This window comes from Tyto alba, unplaced genomic scaffold (genome assembly GCF_018691265.1).
Source record: "Tyto alba isolate M040663 unplaced genomic scaffold, T.alba_DEE_v4.0 Super-Scaffold_13, whole genome shotgun sequence".
Lineage (NCBI taxonomy): Eukaryota > Metazoa > Chordata > Aves > Strigiformes > Tytonidae > Tyto > Tyto alba.
In genome coordinates this window covers 35377360-35402046 of record NW_024881275.1, presented here as the reverse complement: position 1 = coordinate 35402046, position 24687 = coordinate 35377360, and the positions used below count along the sequence as shown (strand labels likewise).

Sequence of the window (24687 nt, the reverse complement as noted above, 5' to 3'; positions counted from 1 at the left end):
CATCTTCACCTGATTTCATTTTTAGACTATATTTCTTATCTGAAGAAGATAGAAGCTGGAGCCAGATGAGAAATTATAGCCTGCCTTGGAGAAGAAACATGAGCACTATACACTGGGGCTGAATTTCTCCTGTCTTTATGAGCTAAAAACCTGTCCATTCTGAACCACCTAGGCCCAAGAAAAATCCCTTCTGTGTACAAAAATCAGCAGCTCTCTGAAAAAGTGGTGACATGTAAGAAAACCAATTAGATTTGAAACTGTTGGGCTATCGTAAAGCCAAAATACTTCCCACACCTAGGTTGTGAATGATCTTTGGCACATGGTATGGGGACAGGCAGAAACTGCAAATTTCTCTTACAGCACATCTCACAGAAAACTAGAGACAATCAAACACTGCTGGGGTGGGGTCATGGTTTACTTTCACTAGTGCTAGCACCCCTACCTGAAATATAATCCACTTCTGTGCTACCTCTTGAACAGCGCATCTCTTCCCTGTCCTTGACCTCGGTGATGCCAACAAATGTGAATCTCCTTTAGAAATAAAATTTAATAAAATTAATTATTTTCAAGGTGTGCTGCTATTTCTGGCCAGGAGGAGTTTCATGATTATAAAAAACAGCCTTCCCTGCTCTCCCATTGACATCAGAGTTAATGCAGTTTTAATATGCACACTACTAAGACCTATACACACTGCTATTTGTTGGGGCTACATTTGGCTTTGCATTATTTCAGACTTCTGCTAATACTTAGGTAGTTGGCTGTAGCAACACATCTGACTACCTGCTGCCACTGGAATAATCCACATGGCCTTCCTGTGTATCAAAGTACAGAGAGTCCCGAAGTGAGTAATGGCATGACTCAGATAAGCAGGCTCAGACAAAAAAATAAAAAGGAAAGGCTCTCAAATGCAAAATCAGAAAGAACATACGGATGTTGTTTGCACTCGTCATGGCCTTGCAAGCACATATACTCAGACTTTAGTTTAGATGCTCACAAACAAGAACTGTGTCCATATACTTCTCCCTCCACCTACTGTGTCAAAGATATAAACGATCTATTCTGCATGTTTGCTCTCCAAGCTCTAACAAGATCTCTTGGAGGCTTCAATATCCCGCATCCTCCTCACAACACACTTTTGTGCATCACACATCACTCCAATTATCCCTGAAGTCAGTAGTAATGGCTCAGGCACCCTGGGAAAAAGTATGAGTAATAATTATAAAAATCCAGCTGATTTTAGCTTTGTGGTTGCAGCTGTGTAGTTACAAGGAGGCATCTGCTTAGTCAAGTGTTATGAGGCACCTCAGGTAAAGAAGATCATTTATAGAGATGATTTTGCACTGTGAGGCCTTAATAGCCATGGCTCCTTCCATGAAAAATTATGTGGACTGCGAGGAAGATTTCTAAACTGACTGCGCTAGCATTGCCTCTTCTAACTTCCTTTGGGAACAAGGATGAGTCTGTGCAAGGACATGGTAATGCCACACCATAAAGTCAAAAGCAGGACAGTGGGTGTATGTCACAGCAGTCAGCATTACCTCTGCTAGATTTTGAGGCTATATTGAATCCTTTATTTTTCCTTTTGGGAGGGGTGTGTTTCTCACTAGTTAAATACCTCGTTCTGAAAAAGCAATTACAGAAGATTTCTTTTCCCATGAGACTCCCATGTGTGCTGTAGATTCTAAGTTCTTACTTTCTGCATGATTAAAAGGTAAGGTTTAGGCTTCAGCAAGAGCAGATATTCCTTTTTCCTGTTATCAAGCTATGATCCAACTTCCTCACCAGAACAGATATCTTTTTAACTTAACTCCTGAATCGCTATCTTATCTTTAACTCCCTCTGGAAGACACCTTATCAGTCACGGCTTGCCACACTTTTTTCTGACTAAGGTACTATAAGCTTTACTGTGAATATTCATTTGCATTTCTAAATTCAACAACTGTATGCAACTGTGAAATCAAATCACATTTATGCAATTCTCTTAGACTGGATAAGAGAGACCAGCATAATAGAAAGTAATGCAATTACAGAAACATGATTTTATATTACTGGTCTCTTAAAATGCTGCATGCTGAATACGGAGAATTGAATTAAAAGGCATAAATAGAACACAAGAAAAAAAATTCAAAGCTGGCTGAATAAGCTTCCCAACGAGAAGCCAGTTCAGTCTCACTCTGCTTGGTGGAGCTGTTCAAAGCAAAGTCAGATTCTTCTGCAAATCTAGAGTGGGCTTAATAAAATGATGGTCTTTGCTTTGCAGCTGATGATGCTTTTAATGAGGGAAAGCTTAAGGCAGGGTGCTCCTATGCTTTCTCAGCAGTTCAGCTGTGCAGAGCAATAGCATTTCTTTCCTTTTGGCACCTTCTAACCAACCCTTCTTGTCATGTATTCCCATCCCTGCCAGTTCCTAAGAAAAGAGCCATTAGTCTTAGCCTCAGTGAAGTCATCTCAATAGTGACTGTCACACTCAGTTGTGAAATGGGTATTATGAGGTTAATCCTCCTTTGTCTGTGATGAGCAAAACACAAGAATAAGATCATTCCAAGCAACATTATACCCACATCCAGCCTGCTGAAGCACACTGCTCTTCACAGCTCAAACAGTGCATGTCCTTCTATCCCAGTGCAGCACACTGAGCCAAAAACCACACTGTAGACATTAAGACTGTGACTCAGAAAACTGAGACTTGCCAGGCTTAGGTGTTTAGAGGATAAATAATTTCACATCTTCTGACAGGTATCATTAATCTGTTTAACTGATTTGCACCCACCAGTGCTTGTTTAAGCTTGTACTCTGTTGCTTCTTGATATATGAAATGTGAAAAACTTTCTGACACTGCCCAAGAAGTTCAGTTCCCGTTCAAGAGCATGCTCACAGGAAGGCAGGGGAACCAGAATGAAGAGCCGGAGAACTTCTCCACACCCAGCAGACAAATTCCACTGTTCCCTGTCAGCATGTACTTCTAACAATCTCTGAATAACAGAAGGAAGAGGGCTCCTTGGAGATATCCTGCAGGAGTAAGTGGCTGAAAATAAACATTTAAACTCAAGAAGCTGCACTTAGGAGTCTGTTTACCTACAACCATCGCAAAACAAAGTGGAGACATTTGTTTGAAAATCATGATGAAGCCACACTACCTTGAGGTAATGTTTCATTTGAGTGATCAAGAATCCAAGGTGGTTTGCTTTTGTTTTCATGTGAAAAAAACAGTATTTTGTCTTTCCTCATTTGCTGCAGCTTCACAAGAAGACTAAATTGTGTTGTTATCACTGTATCACTTTCATACTGAGCAAGTAAGTTACAGTTCTGGATTATTTTCTTTCCTACGTAGAATAATTTAAGTAATCCTTACCTTAGAGTCTAATGAAATAATAGGTATGTTATTCAGCTTTGCAGTACCAAATTTTCAGTGTTGCTAGGTGTCAAAAGGTCAGTCACACTGACTTAAATGCCTTTCCCCTAAAATGCATGTTTCTTTTGTTGGAAAACTTATTTCAAATGCCTAACTTCTCGAGAGCAACAAACACGCAGTCTGGGTAATTTCCACTGAAATGACGGCACGCAGATTTTAGCCACTCAACTATTTCATCAGGCCTTTTTTGTTGTGGCTTTGAATCTAAGAGTCACAGCTGCATATTTGTTTGCTTCAGTTTTATTCTGGAACATGATTGTGAAAGAATCCCTGTCAGTTCCTTTCAGCTGCCTTTCTTTTCACAGCCTCATCTATACTCCCCTGTATGCACACATTCACACATCCCTTTACACGCAAGCCTAGAGCATTCCAGAGGTCATGTCTGCAAAGGACGTTTCCAAATAGGGAGGACTCCCTGGGATAACTTATGGAACACATTCATAATGGAAGTTACTCCCCAAAATCCATGTGACCTACAGGACACAGGGACAAAGACACAGGTGTCTAGGTCTGCGACAGACTGGCAAGGCAGTTCACCCAAGAAACCTCCTCTGCAGCACTGAAAAACCCTGTAGGAAAACAGACGAACTCCATTTCTCCCGGCCTCACTTCAGGGCCAGCTCTCCCCAGGGATGCCATCAGCAAAACCTCAGTCTGCAGCACAAAGGTTGTGGATTTCTTTCTCCTTTAAGCCAGAATGGGAGGCATTTGTGTAACAGACCTCACAGCCACAGTCTGGTATGCATCTTCAAACTCTTCAGCACCATAACCAATAAATGGTCACTGTTCGTCCTTGGTGACGTACATGCTACTATTATTCCCAATTTGGAGGCAAAAGGAGGAGCTCTGCATGGATCACCGATTTGCCCAGTACTGCAGGTGGGATCTGTGTCAAAGTCAAGACCAGGACCTGAGAGGGATTGCCAGCCCTGGCTGCCAAATCACAGAGCACTTTGGGGCTTACAGTTCTCCTTCAGCTGTAGGATAAATGGTGGCTATACAGCTGCCCACTGCTTCACAGACACATCTGCAGTATCTGCAGCTCAGATGATGTGCCCTATCATAAAGAATGAGGAATGAATGGCCTCTCATTATTGGTGAATGAAATGAAACACAGACCTGAGACAAAAATCTAGGAGACATGTAGTGTATTAAACAATATGAATATGTGAGCCAGAGAAGTAAGGATACAAGGCAGCAAAAAATGTGAAAGAAGGAAAGAAAAAAATGATTTATCTTTTTTAATATAGATCACCAAGACCATTCATTATAGCCACCTGCAGGTTTGGATATCTCAGAAACGTGGGTAAAATTACAATCCTTCAAAAATACTACAGTGAAAAATCACCACAATAAGAAAAAGGATCAGCTGGAACGCATTTGTTGGCATCAAGTGAAAAAGAATAATTCACCCAAAATTAAATCCTTGTTGCCTTTCATTTAATTTTAAAACTATTTAATTAACAATCGCTTCCCTCCATACTTCTCATAAATAATCTAAGTCTTAGCATTCCCATTCCTAGGGCTGGGAATGAGGTCGTCAGTTGTCTAGAAGATAAATACATTATGTACAGAAGCAACAGAAGTTTCCCAATGCTGCTTTGGCAGTAAGTCTTTATCTGAGAGAACAGCAAAGCTATTTCAGGTAGTCAACTTGAATAATTTTCCAAAATCTGTTTAGTTGACATGGTTAGATGATATGGCAGATTTACTAGATTGTTGAGAAATGTTCCCTGATACTATATTTGTGTTTGTTGCTTATGTGCTTTTTTTTTTTTTTTAAAAACAAACAAACAAAAAAGCATTAATAATTGAACTACTTCCCTTATTTAAATGCTTCCTGATTATTTCTTGGGAGTACAGAGATAGTATCCATAGACCGCCCCCATCCAAACAAATCAACAGAAAACACAATATGGAAAAATCTAGAAATAGACAGAGACCTGAAGAAAAACTGAAGAATTGGGATTTGTTTTATCCTAAAGAGAGGTCTGAGGAGGTACACAAGGCTAGCCTTTCAATGGAATGGAACAATCCTTATTTTATGCTTATGCTGGAGAGGACCGAAAAGTTGCATGACAAAAGTTCATCAAGAGAGACTGAGGTAAAATGTTAGGAAAACATCCTCAGGCACTGAAATTGCTCATACAAGACTCAGAAATCTCCACTTCCAGAGATCTTGAAGCCACATCAGTAAAATATCTGTTGGAAAAGACAGAGGTATAGTTGATACAGGTTTAGGTCAGGGAAGAATCTACCAGGTCCCCTTCAGCTGTAATCCTCCATAATGACAAAAAGGTAGACCTTGAGTGGTCTCACAGAAATGACCCTGGGTTCTTCAGATGTTGATTTATGTCTGTTCAGAACTGAATGAGGCCCATAACTCAACAAATACATAGCATGTATCAATGAAGTACATGCATTCAATGCATTAGCAGGCTGCTTTTCCAGGCTGCAGAATCAAGGTAGGTTTAGTCAGGTGAGAAGCACACCAGTGGTGTACAAATTCACACTCCACAGCAGGTTATTCTACTGAAATATACATTACTTAATTGCATTCTTTACATACAATTTATTTCAGTAGTGCTTTCCCCGTTAATTGTTTCTGAACAGTTTTCATTGTGGAATTGTTAATTACAAAGTCTTGTATCATTTCTCGCTTTTTGTGAGTGGGAGGTTCTTACAGGTCCCCCAAACTGCATGAATTATGAAGTGAACACTGTCCTACATTGAAATATATCTCTCAATTTGTTCTCAACAAGCATTCCAGCATAATAGCTTCCGATTCATTTTTCATTTGCAACTGCACCAGCTAACCTTAAATGTGATGATGTGCAAAGAAGTAACACTAAATGATTACACACAATCAACCCAAACATCATGCTCAAATTGTAAACAACATCTGCAGAAATCTGGTTTTGCTGTTTACTCAGCTCTCACTCACTGTGATCTTGCAGACCAACTAAAGCTTTCTCGGATTTGCACTGACGTGGACTGGCTCCTATTCAGATCCAAACATCCTTGACAACAGGTTTTAAAAACTAAAATTCAAAGGCTCATCTACACCTGAAGAGGAGGGCATGGGAAGATGGTAAACTAACACTCTGCCATCTATTTCTTGTCAAGTAGTTCGCTCTCTTCTTGAGTGAACAGGCTTTGGGTTCTGATGATCCAAATTTTGCTCGTGCTCAGGAGGCAGTATCTGGCCTTCAGAAGAGGGCTACTGGAAGGGCAGGAGACTTCATCACAGAAGACAGGGTGTCCAAAACTGGCCCTCAGTGTGCACAAAGCAAGAGATAGCTTACTTTCTTTCCTGAGCATCAATGCCTGACATTTTATTACAATTAATATTAGATTACTTAGCAACAGTGAAACTGATTCTTTTTGCATCTCTGACACAGCAACCATTTCAGTCTCTTTCTCTACAGCTCCTGTCCCTAGAGCACACAGCAACTATAGACGTCTCTGGCCTTCAAACACAGATCACAGCCACTGCTCAGAAAACCTTGCTGGCTGACAAGGGACTGGCCAGGATCTTCTTCTGGGAAGATTTCTGGTGCTCAGCAACCGTGTGTCACTAGAAATTCTTGTGATACCCAGGCTGAAGCAGAATAACCTTAGCAACAGACTCACCCTAGCATCTGGTGGTTTTGTGCACCTCTAAGAAATCCTAAAGAAAAGCAATCACTTTCCATTAATCATTTCCATTTCCACAGTTATAGACTTCTGGATTATGCTCAGCTAGATCTTTTGGGACATTGTTTAAAAAACCATTCACCTTTAGAGGTGGGAGGGAGCTGAACAAGATGTTTGGAGGAATATCGCTGCCAATACAGCTTCAGATCAAAGATGCAGAATTGCCTCTGAACAACACCATTCTTTCCCCAAGCACGATTCCTAAGGCAGTGAAGCCTTACATACTACATACTCAAAACCCTCTTCAAATGCAGATCTAAAATTACCGCAGTGGAGTAAATTACACTCATGGATAGAAAGGCAACATGTCAAATTTCTGTCCCAGCAGCATAACTCACAAGCTATGGGATTAGCTACACAAATTGACTGACTTGCCTCTAGATGTTGATCTTCTAGTGACATTTACAGACACCTCCTCCTCCCTGACACATGATGCCTCATCTGCTGGAGATTCCTCCTGTCACCCTCTCCTGCTGGCTTTCCTTGAAATTGCCTCTATGGCAAGCAGGAAAATGCCCCACACTCAAAGCTATTTGCACTGTACCAGCTAGCTCAGCCACCCCAGAGGTGGTTACACTACAAACCAAGCTCTGGCAGTTTGCTACAGCAGATTTGAAAATGGATGCATTAATTGTGAAACAGATCACAAAACTGGTCGCAAAACTGCAATGAGGTTTTGCTAAAATGTGGGAAGCATCACTGTTTCTATTCTGCAGGGCTCTCAATAAAGCAGTGTTTCTCTTTTTCTCAGCATGCTGCACATAATGTTTCCACAGATTACTTCTGCTTCTCCTACTACTTCTGAATACTTTACCAAGTATTAACCCCTAGCTTTCCTCTGATGTGCCTCCTCTGCTTATTTACTCACTTCTTCCTTTATGAAGAGTTTTGTCTCTCCTTAACTGATTCAGTCTTGACCACCTGGCTCCTCTATCATCTCTGTTTTCTATCATCTCCCTGGATTTCTTCTTCTCTGCAGCTTCCTATCACCTTGTAATATTCAGTTCCCAATTGTCCACATGGCCTCCTGTGATACTATAATTTATATCTTAGCATTATAGCAGTAGTACTTGTTAAACTCAAGTATTTTATGGTGACACTCATTTATTCTCAGTGTAACTTCCTCTTTTACCAAAAATTCAGTTATGGCTGTTTCTTAGCAACAGATTTATCAGAACAGATTTGCATGTAAATCAAATACTCTCAAAAAGGAACTGCTAAAGAAAGCTGATAACATAGCTTTATTCCCGACCACCATTAGAAGCAAATACTACAAAGCAGAAGAAAAAGGTTTTGTAATTCTGTGTGAATCTAATGAACACATGTAGAACATTAGCACCAGCTGAAGACCTTATAAACTTCCCTAATTAGTGTATTTCTGAGTTGATCTGCAAAAATAATGTTCTTGCCTTCAGAGACTGCAAAACACAACAAACCATGCACAGCCACAATCCTCTCTTGCACTGGACTAGATTCAAAATTGCAGTCTGCAGTGGCCACATGCAAACAGGTCTCAAAGGACCAGACTGCAGAAGGCAGACATGTGCACTTCCCACATGCAGAAAAAACGCACATCCTCACTTCAAGCACACCAATACTTCATAACCAATAATTGAATGTCAGTGCAGGAACATGATCATTTAGTATTTCATTCTCTGGAGTCCCCACATCTATACTGTAATTTCAGCAAACCGAAAGTTTTTAATTTTCATGGTATTTAGAAAGAATCCATTTCCCCCAAAGATGTTTCTCCACCTTACTTGACTTTGCCAGATGAGGTTTTTCTTTTCCTTTTTTTTTTTTTTTTTTTTTTTTTACCCCAAATAATATGTTAAGCTCCATCAAAAATGTTCATAAAAAACGCAGAGAAAAACAGATTTGGGGACAGGGTGAAAACAAACATGAAGCATGAAATCCTATGAACAGAAAAACTGAAATAGCAGTACTGGGCATCTAACTTCCTTCATCTTAGTATCAACTGAGAGTAATTTATTAACTTAACAATGGTACAAAATGTCTATGAATGACAGTGAAATCAGGCCTGCTGTCTCTGTATTAAGAATGATGACAACCTTTTTGGCTAATTAAGTCTTGTGCTGCTGTGGCACTTAGTTGTGTCACAGAAAGGCAGCATCTACAATATATATGCCCGCACATGAATTATGTTAGGAACGGGTTAAAGTAATAGATCTGTGTTATTCCCAGGAGGCAATGCCAAAAAGGTAATTGCCCATATTTGTACCACTACATTATAGAGAATGACAGTTTCATATCTTCCTAATGTTTAACTGAAAATCTATAAAATGAATTTCTCTTTCTTGCTGAAGAATTAACATAGGACTAACACCTGAAATTCAGACTCTGGTCACGCTCAGACAAAACTCCCACTGAACTCCCTCTGCCAGGGAAGGGATTAAAACTGGTGTAATTTGCTGTGTGCTACCAGAAATGTAAACGCTATGGAGCTAGTTTTTCATTATGGTGCTGCTGAGATTATTAAAATTAGCAAGATTTAGGTCTTTCACCTTTCAGTTGCAGAGTCATGTGGACTTGCAGAGGAGGGGTGAATATGAGGCAGACAAGCCAGCTTGCTGGAGAGTGCTTAACACTGGGCTCAGAGCCAGCAGAAATGAATCCCTCCTGCAGCATCCCTTTCCTCCTCTGCAGGCATTGCAGCACGCTCATCACCACAGAAACATACTGAAGCCACCCACAGTACCTGTGCCATCCTGGCACTCGGAGAGCACTTGCGTGCACACCCCTTTGGGAGGCTTTAAGCTGGGCTCTGTGACAGAGTTAAGACACCTCAGAAGAGAGGTGGCAGGAAGCAGCCAACACGTAAGAGAAATCTGGCTTCTGCCAAGGGTGGCTGGACCACACCAGTGACCAGGGGACACTGTTATCCCTAGGGGGGTACCTGGCTCTGCAAGGGAGCGGATGCCTCATTGCCTTGGGGTCTTCTGGTTTTGCTGGTCATGTTACCTTAGAAGGATACAGAATCTCGTTTTTAAAAAATACACAGTACATTGACTGAGTGGTTGGGATGGTTTTGTTCTCCAGTACAGTTTACAGAGGCATTAGAATTTGGTTTGTTAAGACAGTACCAATTTTTCTTACTTTACCACCCAATTTCTCCATGTTTTCATGATGTGGTAGCAAAACCCAAAGAACGAAGATAGGACAAATTGAAACAGCTATGTTATCTAACTAGCCTGAAAAATGAAGCAGAAATTAAGTCCTGACCTACTCACCCATTTAAATTTTTATGAGGAAGCAAGAATAATGCAGGATTTCACCACAGATGTGATTTTTTTAATGAAACTTCATTTTCATGAGTATGACTACAACAGATTTCTGACATTTTGTATCACTAGCAATGCCATCTGGCACCAATTTCATTTCAAATTGCCAAGCAATTATTGCTAAAAAATTAGCTAATTTTCCCATCCAGGGATATTTCTTATAATGCTTAATGAAAAATATGTTTAGGAACCACGATCACTAGCAAAATGAAGATAAATACAGAACTAATGATTCAAACACCAGCATAAAGGCACTGGGTTCCTGAATTTAAAATAAGCTAGCCCTGTTAAATTAAACTATGAAGCTATGTTCTAAAGCAAGTTTCAAAGTATATATCATATATAAACTCATTCAATACTAGTAGTAAAAAATGAGATTACTTTATTCACTCTGTTAGTAACACATGACTAAAACCGTAACATATAGCACTATTTTACACCTACATAATCTCCTGAAAGATCATTTTGTGGAAAAATTGAAACTGCAGATAAATACAGATCTTACATGGAATCTGGCTATTATGGATTAAACACCACAAAAACCTTATATTTTTTAAATTAAAATTGCATTGCTTCAGTTGGCGTTTCCTTTTTATGTTAAATGTCTGGCAAGACCTAAGATGTTTACTCCTACAAATGTTCACATACAGTGCATTTCAAGCTTTAAAATTTACCATTCCCAAATAGTAGGGAGTAGTAGTACTTACAAATGGCAAATATTTAAGTTGGTCTCTTAGCTGATGTGATTTGGTTAAAGGGTGTGACTCATACCTTTCTCAGTCTCTACTGTCTTTGAATTCCTCATGGTTTTGCATCCCATGCAGATACTGCTGGACAGATTGATCTGTTACCATTTTACAATCACATGGCATAAACATAAATACAATGCAAGGAAAGACATGGGAGAATCAGGCTGCACAAACGGTGCACTTGCAATGGTGATGCGTAGGTAGCAGTGACAAAAAATTTCAGAATGCTAAAGAAAGCAGTAACACATTACTGAGGGACAATTTAATGTGGTATACTAAGAGCCCTCCCTAGAATCCTGAAGCAGTTAAAATTACTTGAGCAAGAGAATGATGTGACTCCAGGCAGGACCACACACACATGCACAATTTCTCCTGTCTGTAACTGCAGTGATGACAAAAATCTGAGATGTATAAACGCCCCTGATTTATTTTGTAGGGGAATACAGTGCTGTGCTCTATCTGGGGTCAGAGCCAGGGCTCTAGTATAACCAGGCAAACATCCGCAGAGACTCTTTGCATCCTGCAACATGCAGATGGAATTCCTTATGAATGCAGTGAGTTAAAATTACATTTATATTCCACTTAAAACAAATAAATCTCACAGTAGCCTGATTTATGGCACCCGAAGCAAGACCTGCATGTCTCCAAATCGGGAAAGAAACATCAGAAGTTTTTCAGAATTTCCACTCCCATTCTAGAGATGATCAAACCCTTTGTAATTAGACTGATGACAGGATAACTCAGTCTCTCTGCCATCAACCCTAAGCCTCTCTGCTTCGTCTGCCAAAGGTTTCCTTTTCCTGGCACGAGTATCTGTCCCTTGGCAATCACTGATCAAACTGCTATCACGTGGGCTATCTGCAAATCACTAGTGGCTACAGCCGCTCTCACCATGGGCAAAGTTCCGACCAGAACCCAGGAGCAAAAAATGTTAGAGCCCCACAGTTAGGCACAACTGCCCCCAGAGGCGATGCCATCACCTCCAAATGACAGGTAACTTCACCTGGGTCTAAGGGTAGTCGAGTGCAACAGCAACAGGGTTATATATACATTTGGATTCCAACAAAGTGTGAAGTAGCAGCAGGGAATGGAAACTTGGTGTCATCTTTAGAAAGGAAATATCTTTGCCTCCTCTTGAAAAGGCACATGGCCCTTCACGTTTTATTTTTAACATCATGATGAAGAGTGATAAAAGTGTGACTCTTTACCTGAAAGAGATTATGCCAACTCTGAAGAGAAAACCAATACTGACATAAGGGAAAAAGTAACCTGTTATACCACACAGCAAGCAGAAAGCTGGTCTGCCTGTTCTGCTTCAAAAAGCAATACCTCAAATGCCTGGTGATTACTGGAGGAAGGAAATGCTCAGGCAATTCACAGTCAACTTACCTGATTTTGATTCATACTCTCACACGCACACAAATGCAGAGTTGATGATTTGGGTCATATTTGAAAAACATCATGTGCATTGAAAAATAAGACAGCTGAGCAATCAGTAATAACAGAGAGTTAATGCTTGTGTGGTAGAAGCCTTCACAATACCCATCAGGAGGGACTGAGATATCTATCACTGGGCTACTTGGTAGCCAGAAGACAGACTTCACCAAGACAGGCAGACAGCTATATTACAACACAGAGGTAGCACCTCAGACTGCCAGAACATTACTCTTGGCTCATAAAAGATAAAACTAAGAGAGAAAATAAATTCCTAGGTCTTTCATCTAATCACCTGACATTAATATAAAAATCAATGCAGGCTTTACCATGAGGAAGCCAGCACTGATATTCTTTCATATTTTGTCTCTCATATTTAAGGCAGCATATACTTGTGAATCTGAATGAAAATGGGAGTCTAATGTAAATGTTTCCTTCTACAAAGCACAAGCTTACTGAGACTTCATATTTTGTTCTAATAGTTAATCTGTACAGGTACATACAGCCCTTGGATTTCTTCTAGGAGTCTTAAGACATTTAACAGAAGTGAACCAACTACTTATGACTATGCATTAATTAGGTACAAGTGCACCAGGAATCTTTGACATGACTAGCCCTACCGACCTTCATTCTGGGACCATCTGGGGTAGAAAAGTGTGAGCTAATTTATAAGTTCTGACCTCAACATCACACTAGGTCTCATGAGGAAGCACTGAAATTGGTTACATGGCAGGCATCTTTAGAAAAAGAAAGGGGAATTCTGGTTTAGGCAGCAAAGTGTATGTCAGGATGTCTGCTGGAGTAAAAGACATTAAAAAACTCAGCAAGGGCTGACAAGAAACTGAAAGAAACATTATTCAGCCCTCAGACAAAGGTTTATATAGAACTAGCTGTCTTCTTGGATCATGTTCCCTGAGGCAGAGAACATCCCAGGACGTGTCATCCATTCCTGAGGCATCATCAACTTCAATGCTGTAGACATCAAAATTGTGCTAAGCCCCTTCCAGGGGAAAATGTGGTGACTCTTCAGTGTGATCACACTAGTCACCAAGTAACTTCATAACCAACTGCCCATCTGGCTGCAAAGAGTTTCACCACTTCCTGTTTTTTAACCTACCATACCTAATATTAAGAGTTAGTGAGGAAATACGATCTGTGGCATCATCAATATGTGGTTCCCAATACAAACTTGCGTATTTTCCTTAGGAAGGTGTCATGCCTAGAACAGCCAGTTGAATACTCTTCTTCTTCTGGATGTGTAAATAGCACAGCACTTCTATGTGACAAAAGTAAATGCAGGTGTGAAAGACACTATCACGTTCATATTCTAATTTATTCCAAGACACTATTTGAAATTTTACTGATTACAGTTGCAATATATTAGGGAATTATATCTGAAGTTTGCTACAATGAAAAATGAAGACTCTATAATGGCATCATAAGAATAGCATAATGGGAATAAATTATGAATTTGGAAACTACAGTAGAAAAGTAAATTGCATAAATAAAACAAACAAGTGGTTTCCAGAGCAAGCCATTCATGTTAAATGCAGTATCAATTTGTGCATCAAACAAGAACTCTAATATGAATTAATTTTCAGCTCTTTCAAATGCACCTTTCTATTCTCATCACCTGCGTTCATCTTTTATCACACACTATGAACTGCTGTTTTACATTTTGAGAGGATTATTTCAGTTGTAACTGCATTCTCTATTTATAGATCTTAATGGCATCCGCCTCCTTTATTGTTAACTTCGCTCTGATGATGAAAGTCCTAGGGCTCTGGATAGTAACTCAGAAGCCAAGCAAAACATTATAATTTAAATCTAAAGTACCTGTCACCTTCAAAAAACTAGCTAGGTCACTTAGTTAGAAAACTGCTTTTTACAGGTAAAACAAATTTCCAGTAAGGTTTTTCAACAGATTTATCTAAATATCAGAAACGAGAATTTTGTGACTTTCTGCAACCATTGTCATGAAACTGCAATATACAAAGAACTGATTATTATATGATCTGTATTTTTGCTTTAGTGCTTGATTACTAACATAAGAAGAAAAATCAATTACTCAACCTGAAAGGCACTCTTTAAATTCATTTCACTTTTAAAACAGCAACAGAACTAGAAATTAACCTATGAAATTATCTTTTTATTCTTGTAGTATGTTAATCGAGGAATTAGACAGAATAACAATTTCTCAAGATACAAATATCCAATACACAATGTTTTTAATTTTTTTCTAATTTAAAATAAAAAAATAAAGACTTTTACAAGAATAGTTATGTTACAATTCATGTTCATTAAAAAATGAGCCCTTGTTTGCATTTTTACAGTAATTTGGATTATCAAGAACATTAAGACTTTATATTGCTTCTTACCCTGTTAAATTCCTAATTTTCTGGGCAGTGCAAGTGGCTAGTTTCACTTTTGCCTTTACTTAGCTCAATTTTTTGATGGTCCTCCCTAGATAATAACTTCTCGCTCTACTGAGGCTGCAAACCCTGTATTAGAATATTTCAATAGTCAGCTTGCTACCACTCAAGAAAATATACAATACATCACAACTTCAGTATGTTCTTCTACTTGGAAAAGCATTTTCATTACTCTAATATTTTATATGGTTTGAATACTTTCTTAAAATAATTGTCTCTACCAGCTTAATCAGTACCACAATTTACCTGTAATAGCAAGTCTTACTGAAAGCTTCTCTTAGAAAAAGAATGGACCTTTACATCAAGCCTGTTATTCTAGATAGTGAGGATACATCAAATTAGTTCCAAAAGCATGTTTCACATGGATGATGATAAAAAAGCATACATGTAAAACAGGTGAAAAATTCTAATTTCCCTGCAGTCATACAAAATAGATTTGGTACAATGCTCAGAGATGTGCTGAGATTCCAAAAGAGAAAAATGTGACCAAACATTTCAGAAGCAAGAACATGTAATGCAATACTCACATCTGCTACCGTCCAAATACAGCAATCAAATTTGTGAGAAAATACGACATGCTCTAGTAAAAAATCAAAAAAGGGAAAAACTTTGACTTAAACTGTGATATAACCATTTCAATATTATTGTGTACTCTATTTCATTAGGTCTGTCAAGAAATCTGGATGGTCCAGGCCAACAAACAGAAGTCCCAAAGCAAAACACACCCTTCAAATCACAGCACTGATGTTTCCTCAAAATAGTTTGGAAAATCAGCACAGCTTACTTGAGTATTCAACCAAACAAATATTTCTACTTTAAGTTCCGAACAGATGAAGCATGGCCTGACATGTAAAACTTGTTGTCTTAAGGCCAACAGCCAAATATGTAGTCATTTGATCTGAATACACACACACCTGATTCAATATACATATTAAACACACATACATTTAAAGGAAATTAAATAGAAATAAACTATTGCAAATAATTTTTTTTGGGTGGCAGAAGGTGTTTTTTAAATAGAGTAACGATTCAAGATGCTATAAAAATACAATTAAGGAGTTGAATCTCACTGTTTATCAGAAAACAGAAACAATAAGCACATTTGTAACAGATAACACAGGAAGAACTCCAAGATTCACATATTTTCCAATGCACTGCACAATTACTAATGAAATACTAGATGTGATCAATTTACAGACAGTGAAAGACACACTGATAATGAATTATAAAACTTTATTGGCCTGTTAAAAGTAAATTCATCAAGTACATTTTTTGTAAGTATAGATTGTCCAAACTGTTATGGTAGTACTTGGGAATAAAAACAATGATTGTCTATTATTTATAAGAAATATAAAACAGTTTCAATATGAAGAATTAGAGGGGAGAGAGAGAGAAGACTCAGAGCTTGCTGATGGATTGCAGTGAAGTATTTTTTTACAATTTGGTGTTATGGTAGAAGGCATTTTTGTGCTATCATTTAGAATATTACTTTTTTCAATGTGTGAAGAATAGATTCTAGCAAAGAATGCTTAAGTTATATACTTTAGTATCAACAGAAATACTCTCTTCCTATTTTTAAGTTGAATATGAAATCTAAGAAAGACCAAGGAACAGAGGGTTCTGAATGGTAGAAGACATTTCAAATATAGTTGCAAAAGGCCCTGCTCTTGGGTTTGTGCAGAAGCATGGCAGCCCAATTCTGCTCTCACACTAGTAGTCAGTAACATCAATGAAATAGATGTGTTAAAAAAAAATCTCAGGAAAAAATCAGGATTTCTTTTCCTGTTTTGTGAGCATGTCTGAGGAGTGAGCCCTTCACTGCTTACATCAAGGAAAAATCAAAGCCATCACAAGAAGGCCATGACTTCACCCTCTACTTGCCTGACTATCAGGTAGTTCCCTGAAATCTTATATGGTTGTTCTTGTTGTTCCAGCCAAGGAACAAAGTTACAGTGAAAATGTGCATGCGATGATGGGAGTTTCCTCCTGTATTAAGACATATTCTCCTTAGTAACACTGATGTGAGTTGCTGCCTCTAGGGACTATGGGGGAATTGCCCTCTTCAAAATGAAAGCAGTTTGGCTCTACACTGCCTGAAACTCTGCTCCAGGCCAGGACACGTGTGCTTATCCACCACACTCCTTGCAGCTGCAAAAATAAAGCTAATCATGGAAGGATGCTATTCAAATTAGAAAGATATGGCATGTCCATATCAAAACAATGCACACCATAATTTGGGCTCTTTCAATCTATCTTAATGAAAAGAAGTTAACCAGTTAAACTTAAGGTTTGATTAAAAGACAGTAACATCTTCAAATTCGATCATACAGTCTACATGCTTGTGGAACTAAACAGCTATATTTCCAGTTAACATATCATTTTCTATTTTCACAGAATATTTAATTTGTATGTACGAAAGAAAAACAGAACAAATGGAATCCAACTTCAAAAGTTTGGAAATACACATTCCCATGGAAGTGGGACAATTAAATGGTCTGTGAAACATGAAACACACAGTATCGATGTTCTCTGTGCTCCCTATAATGTTGTATTTATAGTTCTCAATACTTCCAATCATCCACGCACTCTAGCTGTGGAGATCAGATGACAAAATCTGGCACAACAGGAGCCTACATTATAATCTGGAATACTTTACATCATCACATAATGATGGCAAAGCCCTTCAAAAAGATATTCAAAGACTCTGCACATTTGTACCCTATGGAGAAAACAGTTTACCACAGCTCACGAAGGAGGATCTTGAGCTCTCTCAGGAGCAGAAGAGGAGGAAAGACAGAACCACAGAGAATTGGAAGGAAGAAGCCAGAGGGATGAGGAAGATGAAGAAAAAGAAGGAGAAAAGGAAAGAGAAGAAGACGAAGAAGATGAAGAAGATGAAAAAGAAGGAGAAGGAGAGGAAAATATTTGAAACTTTCAATTAAGCTTCTGGAATTTTCTTTTGAAATAAACATGAATAAAATACTTAAATGCCCACTCCATTAATAACTTTCAAATTATGTCCGATGTTGAATATGCAACTGGAAAAGGAGAACTGATTAAAAAGATGTCAGAAAAGATGCTTTTTTTTTAAAAAAAAATCTGTCTAAGAATGGCTTCCAACTTTACAAGCCATTTGCAAGTTTTTAAGCATTCAAGCAGCTGTAAAATGCTGGTCTTCATGCTGATGACTAATTGTCAAGTTATAATGGATGACCAGGTGGAGGGACTGAGAAACTGGAGATCTGTATGAATGCCATTGCATAAAGAGCCAGTAGGAAGTATACCAGTCATTCCTATGTGGCAAACTTCCATAAGTTTTTTAATCTTTGAAAAATTGTGCTTAGGGATTGGCTGCACCCTAGGAATGAAAGAAATTTCTAGTGCTTATGCCAGCAGCCAGAAAAAAAAAAAAAAAAAGGGCAATTCCTGAGAGAACTATTTGAAGTAGAATTGTTTCCAACTGGCTGTCCACAGGTTTTCTTGGCACTGTCTGCTGCACCCGAGGATCTTGCTCCCACTGAAATGAATTGTTTTCTTCACTGCTGCATGGGAGAGATCCAGCTAGTAGTCAAAGGCAATGGAAAAGTTGGGGACTGCCTTGCACAGGTTAGGGTACTCAGACACACACATATTGCCATGCAGGTGTGCCACAGCAGCCTCCATCTGCCCTGGCAGTGAGCTCCCACAACTCCCATCAAAAACAGACATGGTCCTCAAACACCTCTCTGCAGGAACAGCCTTCACAAGGGCCCCGACCTCACCTGGCATGGCAGGCAGCTGCAGCAGAGCACAACACAGCCCCCGGGCTCTGCCTGGGAGCAATGCACTCATTTGCAACATAGACCCGGCCAGTGGTCAAACTTCCATCAAATTCAACACAAACAGATTTATTTAACAGACCGGATGATATGCCCTGCTCCACACCAAAACAACCCCAGCAGTGCTTCCTCTCCAGTCCCCCAACTAATGTGCCCATCAAACTGCTCAAGAGCTTATCTCAGTACTTCTCTGAGCATATTAAATGTCAATTTAAAGTTAATTCTAGTACAAATAAACCCTTTCTAGTGGAACATTAGAAATATGCTTTTATTTTAGTTTCATGTCTGGCACAGTGAAAAAAAAGATAGCAACTCTCTGCCTTTAGCCATTTCATAGCCTTTTTTTATTGCTCAGTGAAACAATATAAAAGCTTTTTAATGTCAAATCCTGGATGTTCAGCAACTTTTACCATGTTAATGGTTCCTGCATGATTCTTAGTTTGAGTCTCACTTTATTTTAAGGAGGTCAGGAATTCGTAATTAACCGAGCCCTTTGTAAACCAACACCATTTGGGCAGATCAGAATCTCTACAGTTACAAGCAATGTCACTTACAATCAAGCTGAAAGACAGGAGCTAGTGGGTACTGTAATTTCCACATTAGAGTTTTAGCTCCCTTAGCTTTAAGAGGCTCTGCCCACATACTGAAAAGAAACCATTTTAGGAACATGTAGTCTTTTTCCATCAAGCATTAAATATGTGTGTTAAGAAATTAGTAACAAATCACATGCTGTAATCCATAAAGTTCTGTGAATATCTGCATCAAGTAATAGTGCACCGAGTAGCTAATATAAAAGATATAGAACAAAATATGTAAGAAGGATATTCTACTATATATATATAAATATATATATTTCACTGGTGCATAAATCAGTTGTGGTTTATTAGAGTTACCTCCATGATTACATAAAATCCAAAATACTGTGTCAGTACATGCTGAAATATTTGAAGGTCAAACCTATTCCTATACCATAAAGATGAACTGCAAAGTGCTATAAAATAAATTACAAAAAAAATATGTAAAATCCCCAATTAACAAATGTGCACATTTATGCATATAAATATTATGAATCAGAAAGAACTACTTTTTAAAATTAAATATTTCAAAAATCAACTTCCAAATTCCAGCTCTGCAAATCTGCCTTTTCCCTGCCAAAAGGAAAGGGTTCAGATTCTCACCTCATTTATTTAGCAATAAATTGTGAATACATAACTGAAACATGCTGACTTTGTCCCAGCAAAACTTAAGACTGGAATCTAGGCTACTGGGTCAAGCTCTGCTCATCATCCACTTACATCTGATATAACTCCACTGACTTTAGTTCACGTATTGCTGACCTAAATGACTCTCCATTGATATAGAATCAGCTCAGTGGCATCAGATATTATTTCAACAGGAGAGATTCATGCGTAAGCAAGAAGTCTAAGAAAAAAAATAATTAAAAGAAAAGTTGTAAGAGAATCAGTAAGCAGATGAGAAAGTTAGTATCCCTCTAAAATAAGACCCTGTCCACACAGACTTAGGGAGGAAAAAAAGCAGACATTCCTAATACTGTTCCTGAGGAACAGCAGAACACTTGTTGACATCTAACTTCAAACAGGAACTATGATGGATATCCTTAATTGCTGCCATCCCTCTCCAGATCATCACAGTATGTGCAGGGCGACAGAGACACCACTATTCCTAGGTCATCAGTAGACTTCCAGCTCTGTCCTCTTCTTTAATGTGGGGAGAAGAACACATCTTTGGGACAGATTTTGGAGAAGGGAAGAAAGCACTTTAGCAAATGAAGCTCCCCTGCCCAATCCAGTGGCAACAGAAAGGAAGTATCTCAATACATAGGCCTAAAAGAATGCAAATGTGGACAAATTTCTTGAATAATAGGGATATTTCCAAAATTTGAGCACAGCAGGAGTAAAGAACTTGGATGTGAGAGACTGAAGAGAACGCAAGAAAAAAGTCAAAGGACTAAGAGTCTTAAAAGGCAAAAAGCAAATATCTGAAGATAGAACAAAAGAGTCAAGACAGTATTTTGGAAAGAGAGATATGGTGTATGCTGTAAAAGACCGCAGCAAAAGAGAAGACAACAGTGTTTCAATGGAAGAGTGAAAATGGCTGAAATTAAAAGGCAAAAACAGTGAAAAGCAAATACAGGAGACAAAACAATACTATCTCTTATTTTTTACTGAATGTTAATTATAAGGAATAAAAATCAAACCATAGCTCAGAAATGTAATCTATCTAATTTAATCTCAGTCTTTTGATGCTAGACTTTGTAGTTAACTCTCAGTTAAAAAGCCAGAAACTTCATCTTTCTTATGATGATTCCCTAAACTGAAAGATCAAAGTATAAACTCAGGATTTCATAGATAAATAGCATGAGAATGAATGTCTAGCACTATATCTAAATACAGTCCCTGCTCTTGCAAAATGCTTGTGCCTTCGCATACTCTTACTTGTTATAGTAAACTCTTCTCAGAAGAGAGTAGGCTCTCCGCTGAAGTATACTGAAGCATACTCTGAAGTATACTTCACAGTTAAATATGAACAGTTAAATAGGCCTGTAAGTATAAGGTCTGAAGGACCAACCATAAACTGTTGTTATTGTTGCTCTTGGCTCAGAATCAGCATTCCAGCCTACTAAAGATTTGTACACTTACCCAAACTTATGGATTATATTGAATAAGCACAACCTAAGTGAATGTGTAAGTAACAGCACGGGATCAATACCCAAAGGCACTAACAAACAGTATTGCCTTCTTTCTGTATACACCTCATAGTCTCCATCTTCCTGGTAAAGTCAGTGGAATCACATACATAAATAAGGTACTTAATGCCTTCTTTGCCTCAGTCTTCAATAGTGAAACCAAAGGTTCTCCAGGTACCCAGCCCCCTGCACTGGAAGACAGGGGTGGAGAGCAGACTGAAGCCACCATGACCCAAATGGAAATGGTCAGTGACCTGCTACACCACTTGGACACATACAGGTCCATGGGGCCAGATGGGATCCTCCCAAGGGATCTGAGGGAGCTGGCAGAAGTGCTCACCAAGCCACTTTTAGCAGCAGTCCTGGCTAACTGGGGAGGTCCCAGTTGTCTGGTTAGAAAATGTGACACCATCTACAGGACGGGCCAGAAGGAGCATCTGGGGAACTACAGGTCTGTCAGCCTGACCTAGATGCTGGGGAAGGTTATGGAGCAGATCATCCTGAGTGCCATCATGCGACACATACAGGACAACCAGGTGACCCGGCCCAGTCAGCATGGGTTTATGAAAGGCAAGTCCTGCTCGACTAATCTGATCTACTTCAATGACAGGGTGACCCACTTAGTGGATAAGGGAAAGGCTGTGGATGTTGTCTACCTAGACTACAGTAGAGCCCTTGACACTGTTTCCCACAGCATTCTCCTGGAAAAACTGGCGGCTCATGGCTTAAACAAGTGTGGTTTTCGCTAGGTAAAAAACTGGCTGGATGGCTGAGCCCAAGGAGTCGTGGTGAATGGATTTAAATCCAGTTGGCAGCAGGTCACAAGTGGTATTGTATCCCCCAGGGCTCAGTATTGGGGCCAGTTCTCTTTAATGTCTTTATCAATGATCTGGACAAGAGGATTGAGTGCACCCTCAGTAAGTTTGCAGATGACACCAAGTTGGGTGGGAGCGTTGATCAGCTTGAGGGTAGCAAGGGTCTACAGAGGGATCTGGACAGGCTGGATTGATGGGCTGGGGCCAATTGTATGAGTTCAACAAGGCCAAGGGCTGGGTCCTGAACTTGGGTCAGAACAACCCCACGCAGCACTACAGGCTTGGGGAGGGGTGGCTGGAAAGCTGCCCAGGGGAAAAGGACCTGGGGGTGTTGGTCAGCAGCCTGCTGAATATGATCCAGCAGTGTGTGCAGGTGGCCAAGAAGGCCAATAGCACCCTGACTTGTATGAGCAATAGTGTGGCCAGCAGGACTAGGGAAGTGATTTTCCCCCTGGACTTGGCACTGGTGAGGCCACACCTCGAACAGTGTTCAGTTTTGGGCCCCTCACTACAATAAAGAGATTGAGGTGCTGGAGGGTGTCCAGAGAAGGACAATGAAGCTGGTGAAGGGTCTGGAGAACAAGTCCTGTGAGGAGCGGCCGAGGGAACTGGAGGTGTTTAGACTGGAGAAAAGGAGGCTGAGGGGAGACCTTGAGTTGCTCTCCAGTTGTGAGGTGGGTGTTGATCCAGGTAACAAGCAATAGGACAAGAGGAAGTGGCCTCAAGTTGCACCAGGGGAGGTTTAGATGGGATATTAGGAAATATTTCTTCAGTGAAAGGGTTGTCAAGCATTGGAACAGGCTGCCCAGGGAAGCAGTTGAAGTCACCATCCCTGAAGGCATTTAAAAGACATGTAGATGTGGCACTTAGGGACATGGACTAGTGGTGGACTTGGTAGTGTTATGTTAATGGTTGGACTTGATGATTTCAAAGGTCTTTTCCAACCTAAACAATTCTATGATTCTAAGATATGCAGGGCCAGCTCTGCAATTTACTGCTTTAGGATTTAAGGCTAAATCCTGAAAATATACAAGAACTTAACTTTAAGGATGTGAGCATTCCCACTGAAATCAGTGAATTTACACACACACTCAAATTAAGCATTTGCAACTTTTGCAGAGCCACTAATGCAATAAAATAAAAGCAACTTTGCAGTTCACCTTTGATAAATATTATTTATAAAAACAACATCTTTCCAGTTAAGCTCAAACAGAAAAAAATTGACAGAGGAAATAATATAATGTGATTTCATCTCAATGTCATTTTGGAAGACACAGTGAGGATAAGGCAATAGGAAAGAGTGTGATAGCTTATTTCTGGACTTTCTTGAGTTTTATAGCTGCCTCAGGGCTTGGCTTCACCCTGCTCTTGCAAAAACAGCTACTGATATGAATGTACTTCTACAGTTCTCCAAACACAACCAATGTCTAAAAGAGAAGTCCAAGGGAGATGGCACTTCACTGGGCAAGAACAATGTCCACTCCCTAGTGTGCAGCATACAGCTTCCACAAGCTCAACAGCCCCTCTCTCATTTTTTCCTTATTTCATTTACCCATCCAGTGGGATCTTATGAAATAAAACAAAACCTAAAAGAAACAAAATAAAATGTGAGAAATCATGCTTTAAAAAAAAAAGCCAAAGAAAAATTAATACATAAGTCCAAACATAAATGAATACTTGACAATCAAACACATAAACATAAAATGCATTTAAAGCATACATAAAATGTTAAATAAAAACTGTACATGAATTTATGAAAATGACAACATTAGCTCTATCTTGTGGCCATCAATTTTATTTGTTAACTAAGGATGTATAAGGCATGTTACTCATTCACCTTTAACACATCAAAATATCTTTATTGAACTGTAATGCAATAAATCTAAAATTCTCCAACCAAGGACTGTATTATGCATGGGTCAGAAAAAGCTCAGTCATCTGTCCTGCCTTGCCCAAAAGCCTATGGTGAACAAGCCTGTGTGCATAATCAAGTTCTCTGTCTTTGGTCTGGTCTAAGTGAACTAAGTGAAGGGAACCCTGCTATACTAGAGAGCTACTGTAAGTACAACACCAGATTCCTCTTTAACTTCTTTTTCATGCCCCTGCTTTGCGTACATCATCCTTTCTGCCTGCTCCAAACACGCTCCTGCCCTTAATGTCATTAAATGACTGTGTAGTGGCAGAAAAAAGTAGAGCCAGGGTAAATATTATTTAAGTATCTTAAAATTAATTGTTTCTAACTATCAACGGGAACTTAAAAATCAACTACTAAATATGATGGCAGATTGAAACACAAGTAAAAACCTCTGGGTCATGTACTGT

At 39.2% G+C, this 24687-nt stretch overlaps 1 protein-coding gene across 6 annotated transcripts in view; it reads right to left on the bottom strand.

Moving 5' to 3' along the window:
* The window catches only part of NTRK2 (neurotrophic receptor tyrosine kinase 2), a 208235-nt gene that overhangs the window by 90570 nt on the left and 92978 nt on the right, over positions 1–24687 (bottom strand). For 2 of the 6 annotated variants that reach the window (XM_032981908.2, XM_042787628.1), the window contains one exon: positions 23259–23951. The exons of the other annotated variants lie outside the window; for them this stretch is intronic. In XM_032981908.2, the coding sequence (XP_032837799.2) occupies positions 23914–23951 (38 nt within the window). In that variant the 3' untranslated portion in view covers positions 23259–23913. Of the gene's footprint in view, positions 1–23258; positions 23952–24687 lie in introns of those variants that run through there. 6 annotated transcript variants of the gene reach the window in all.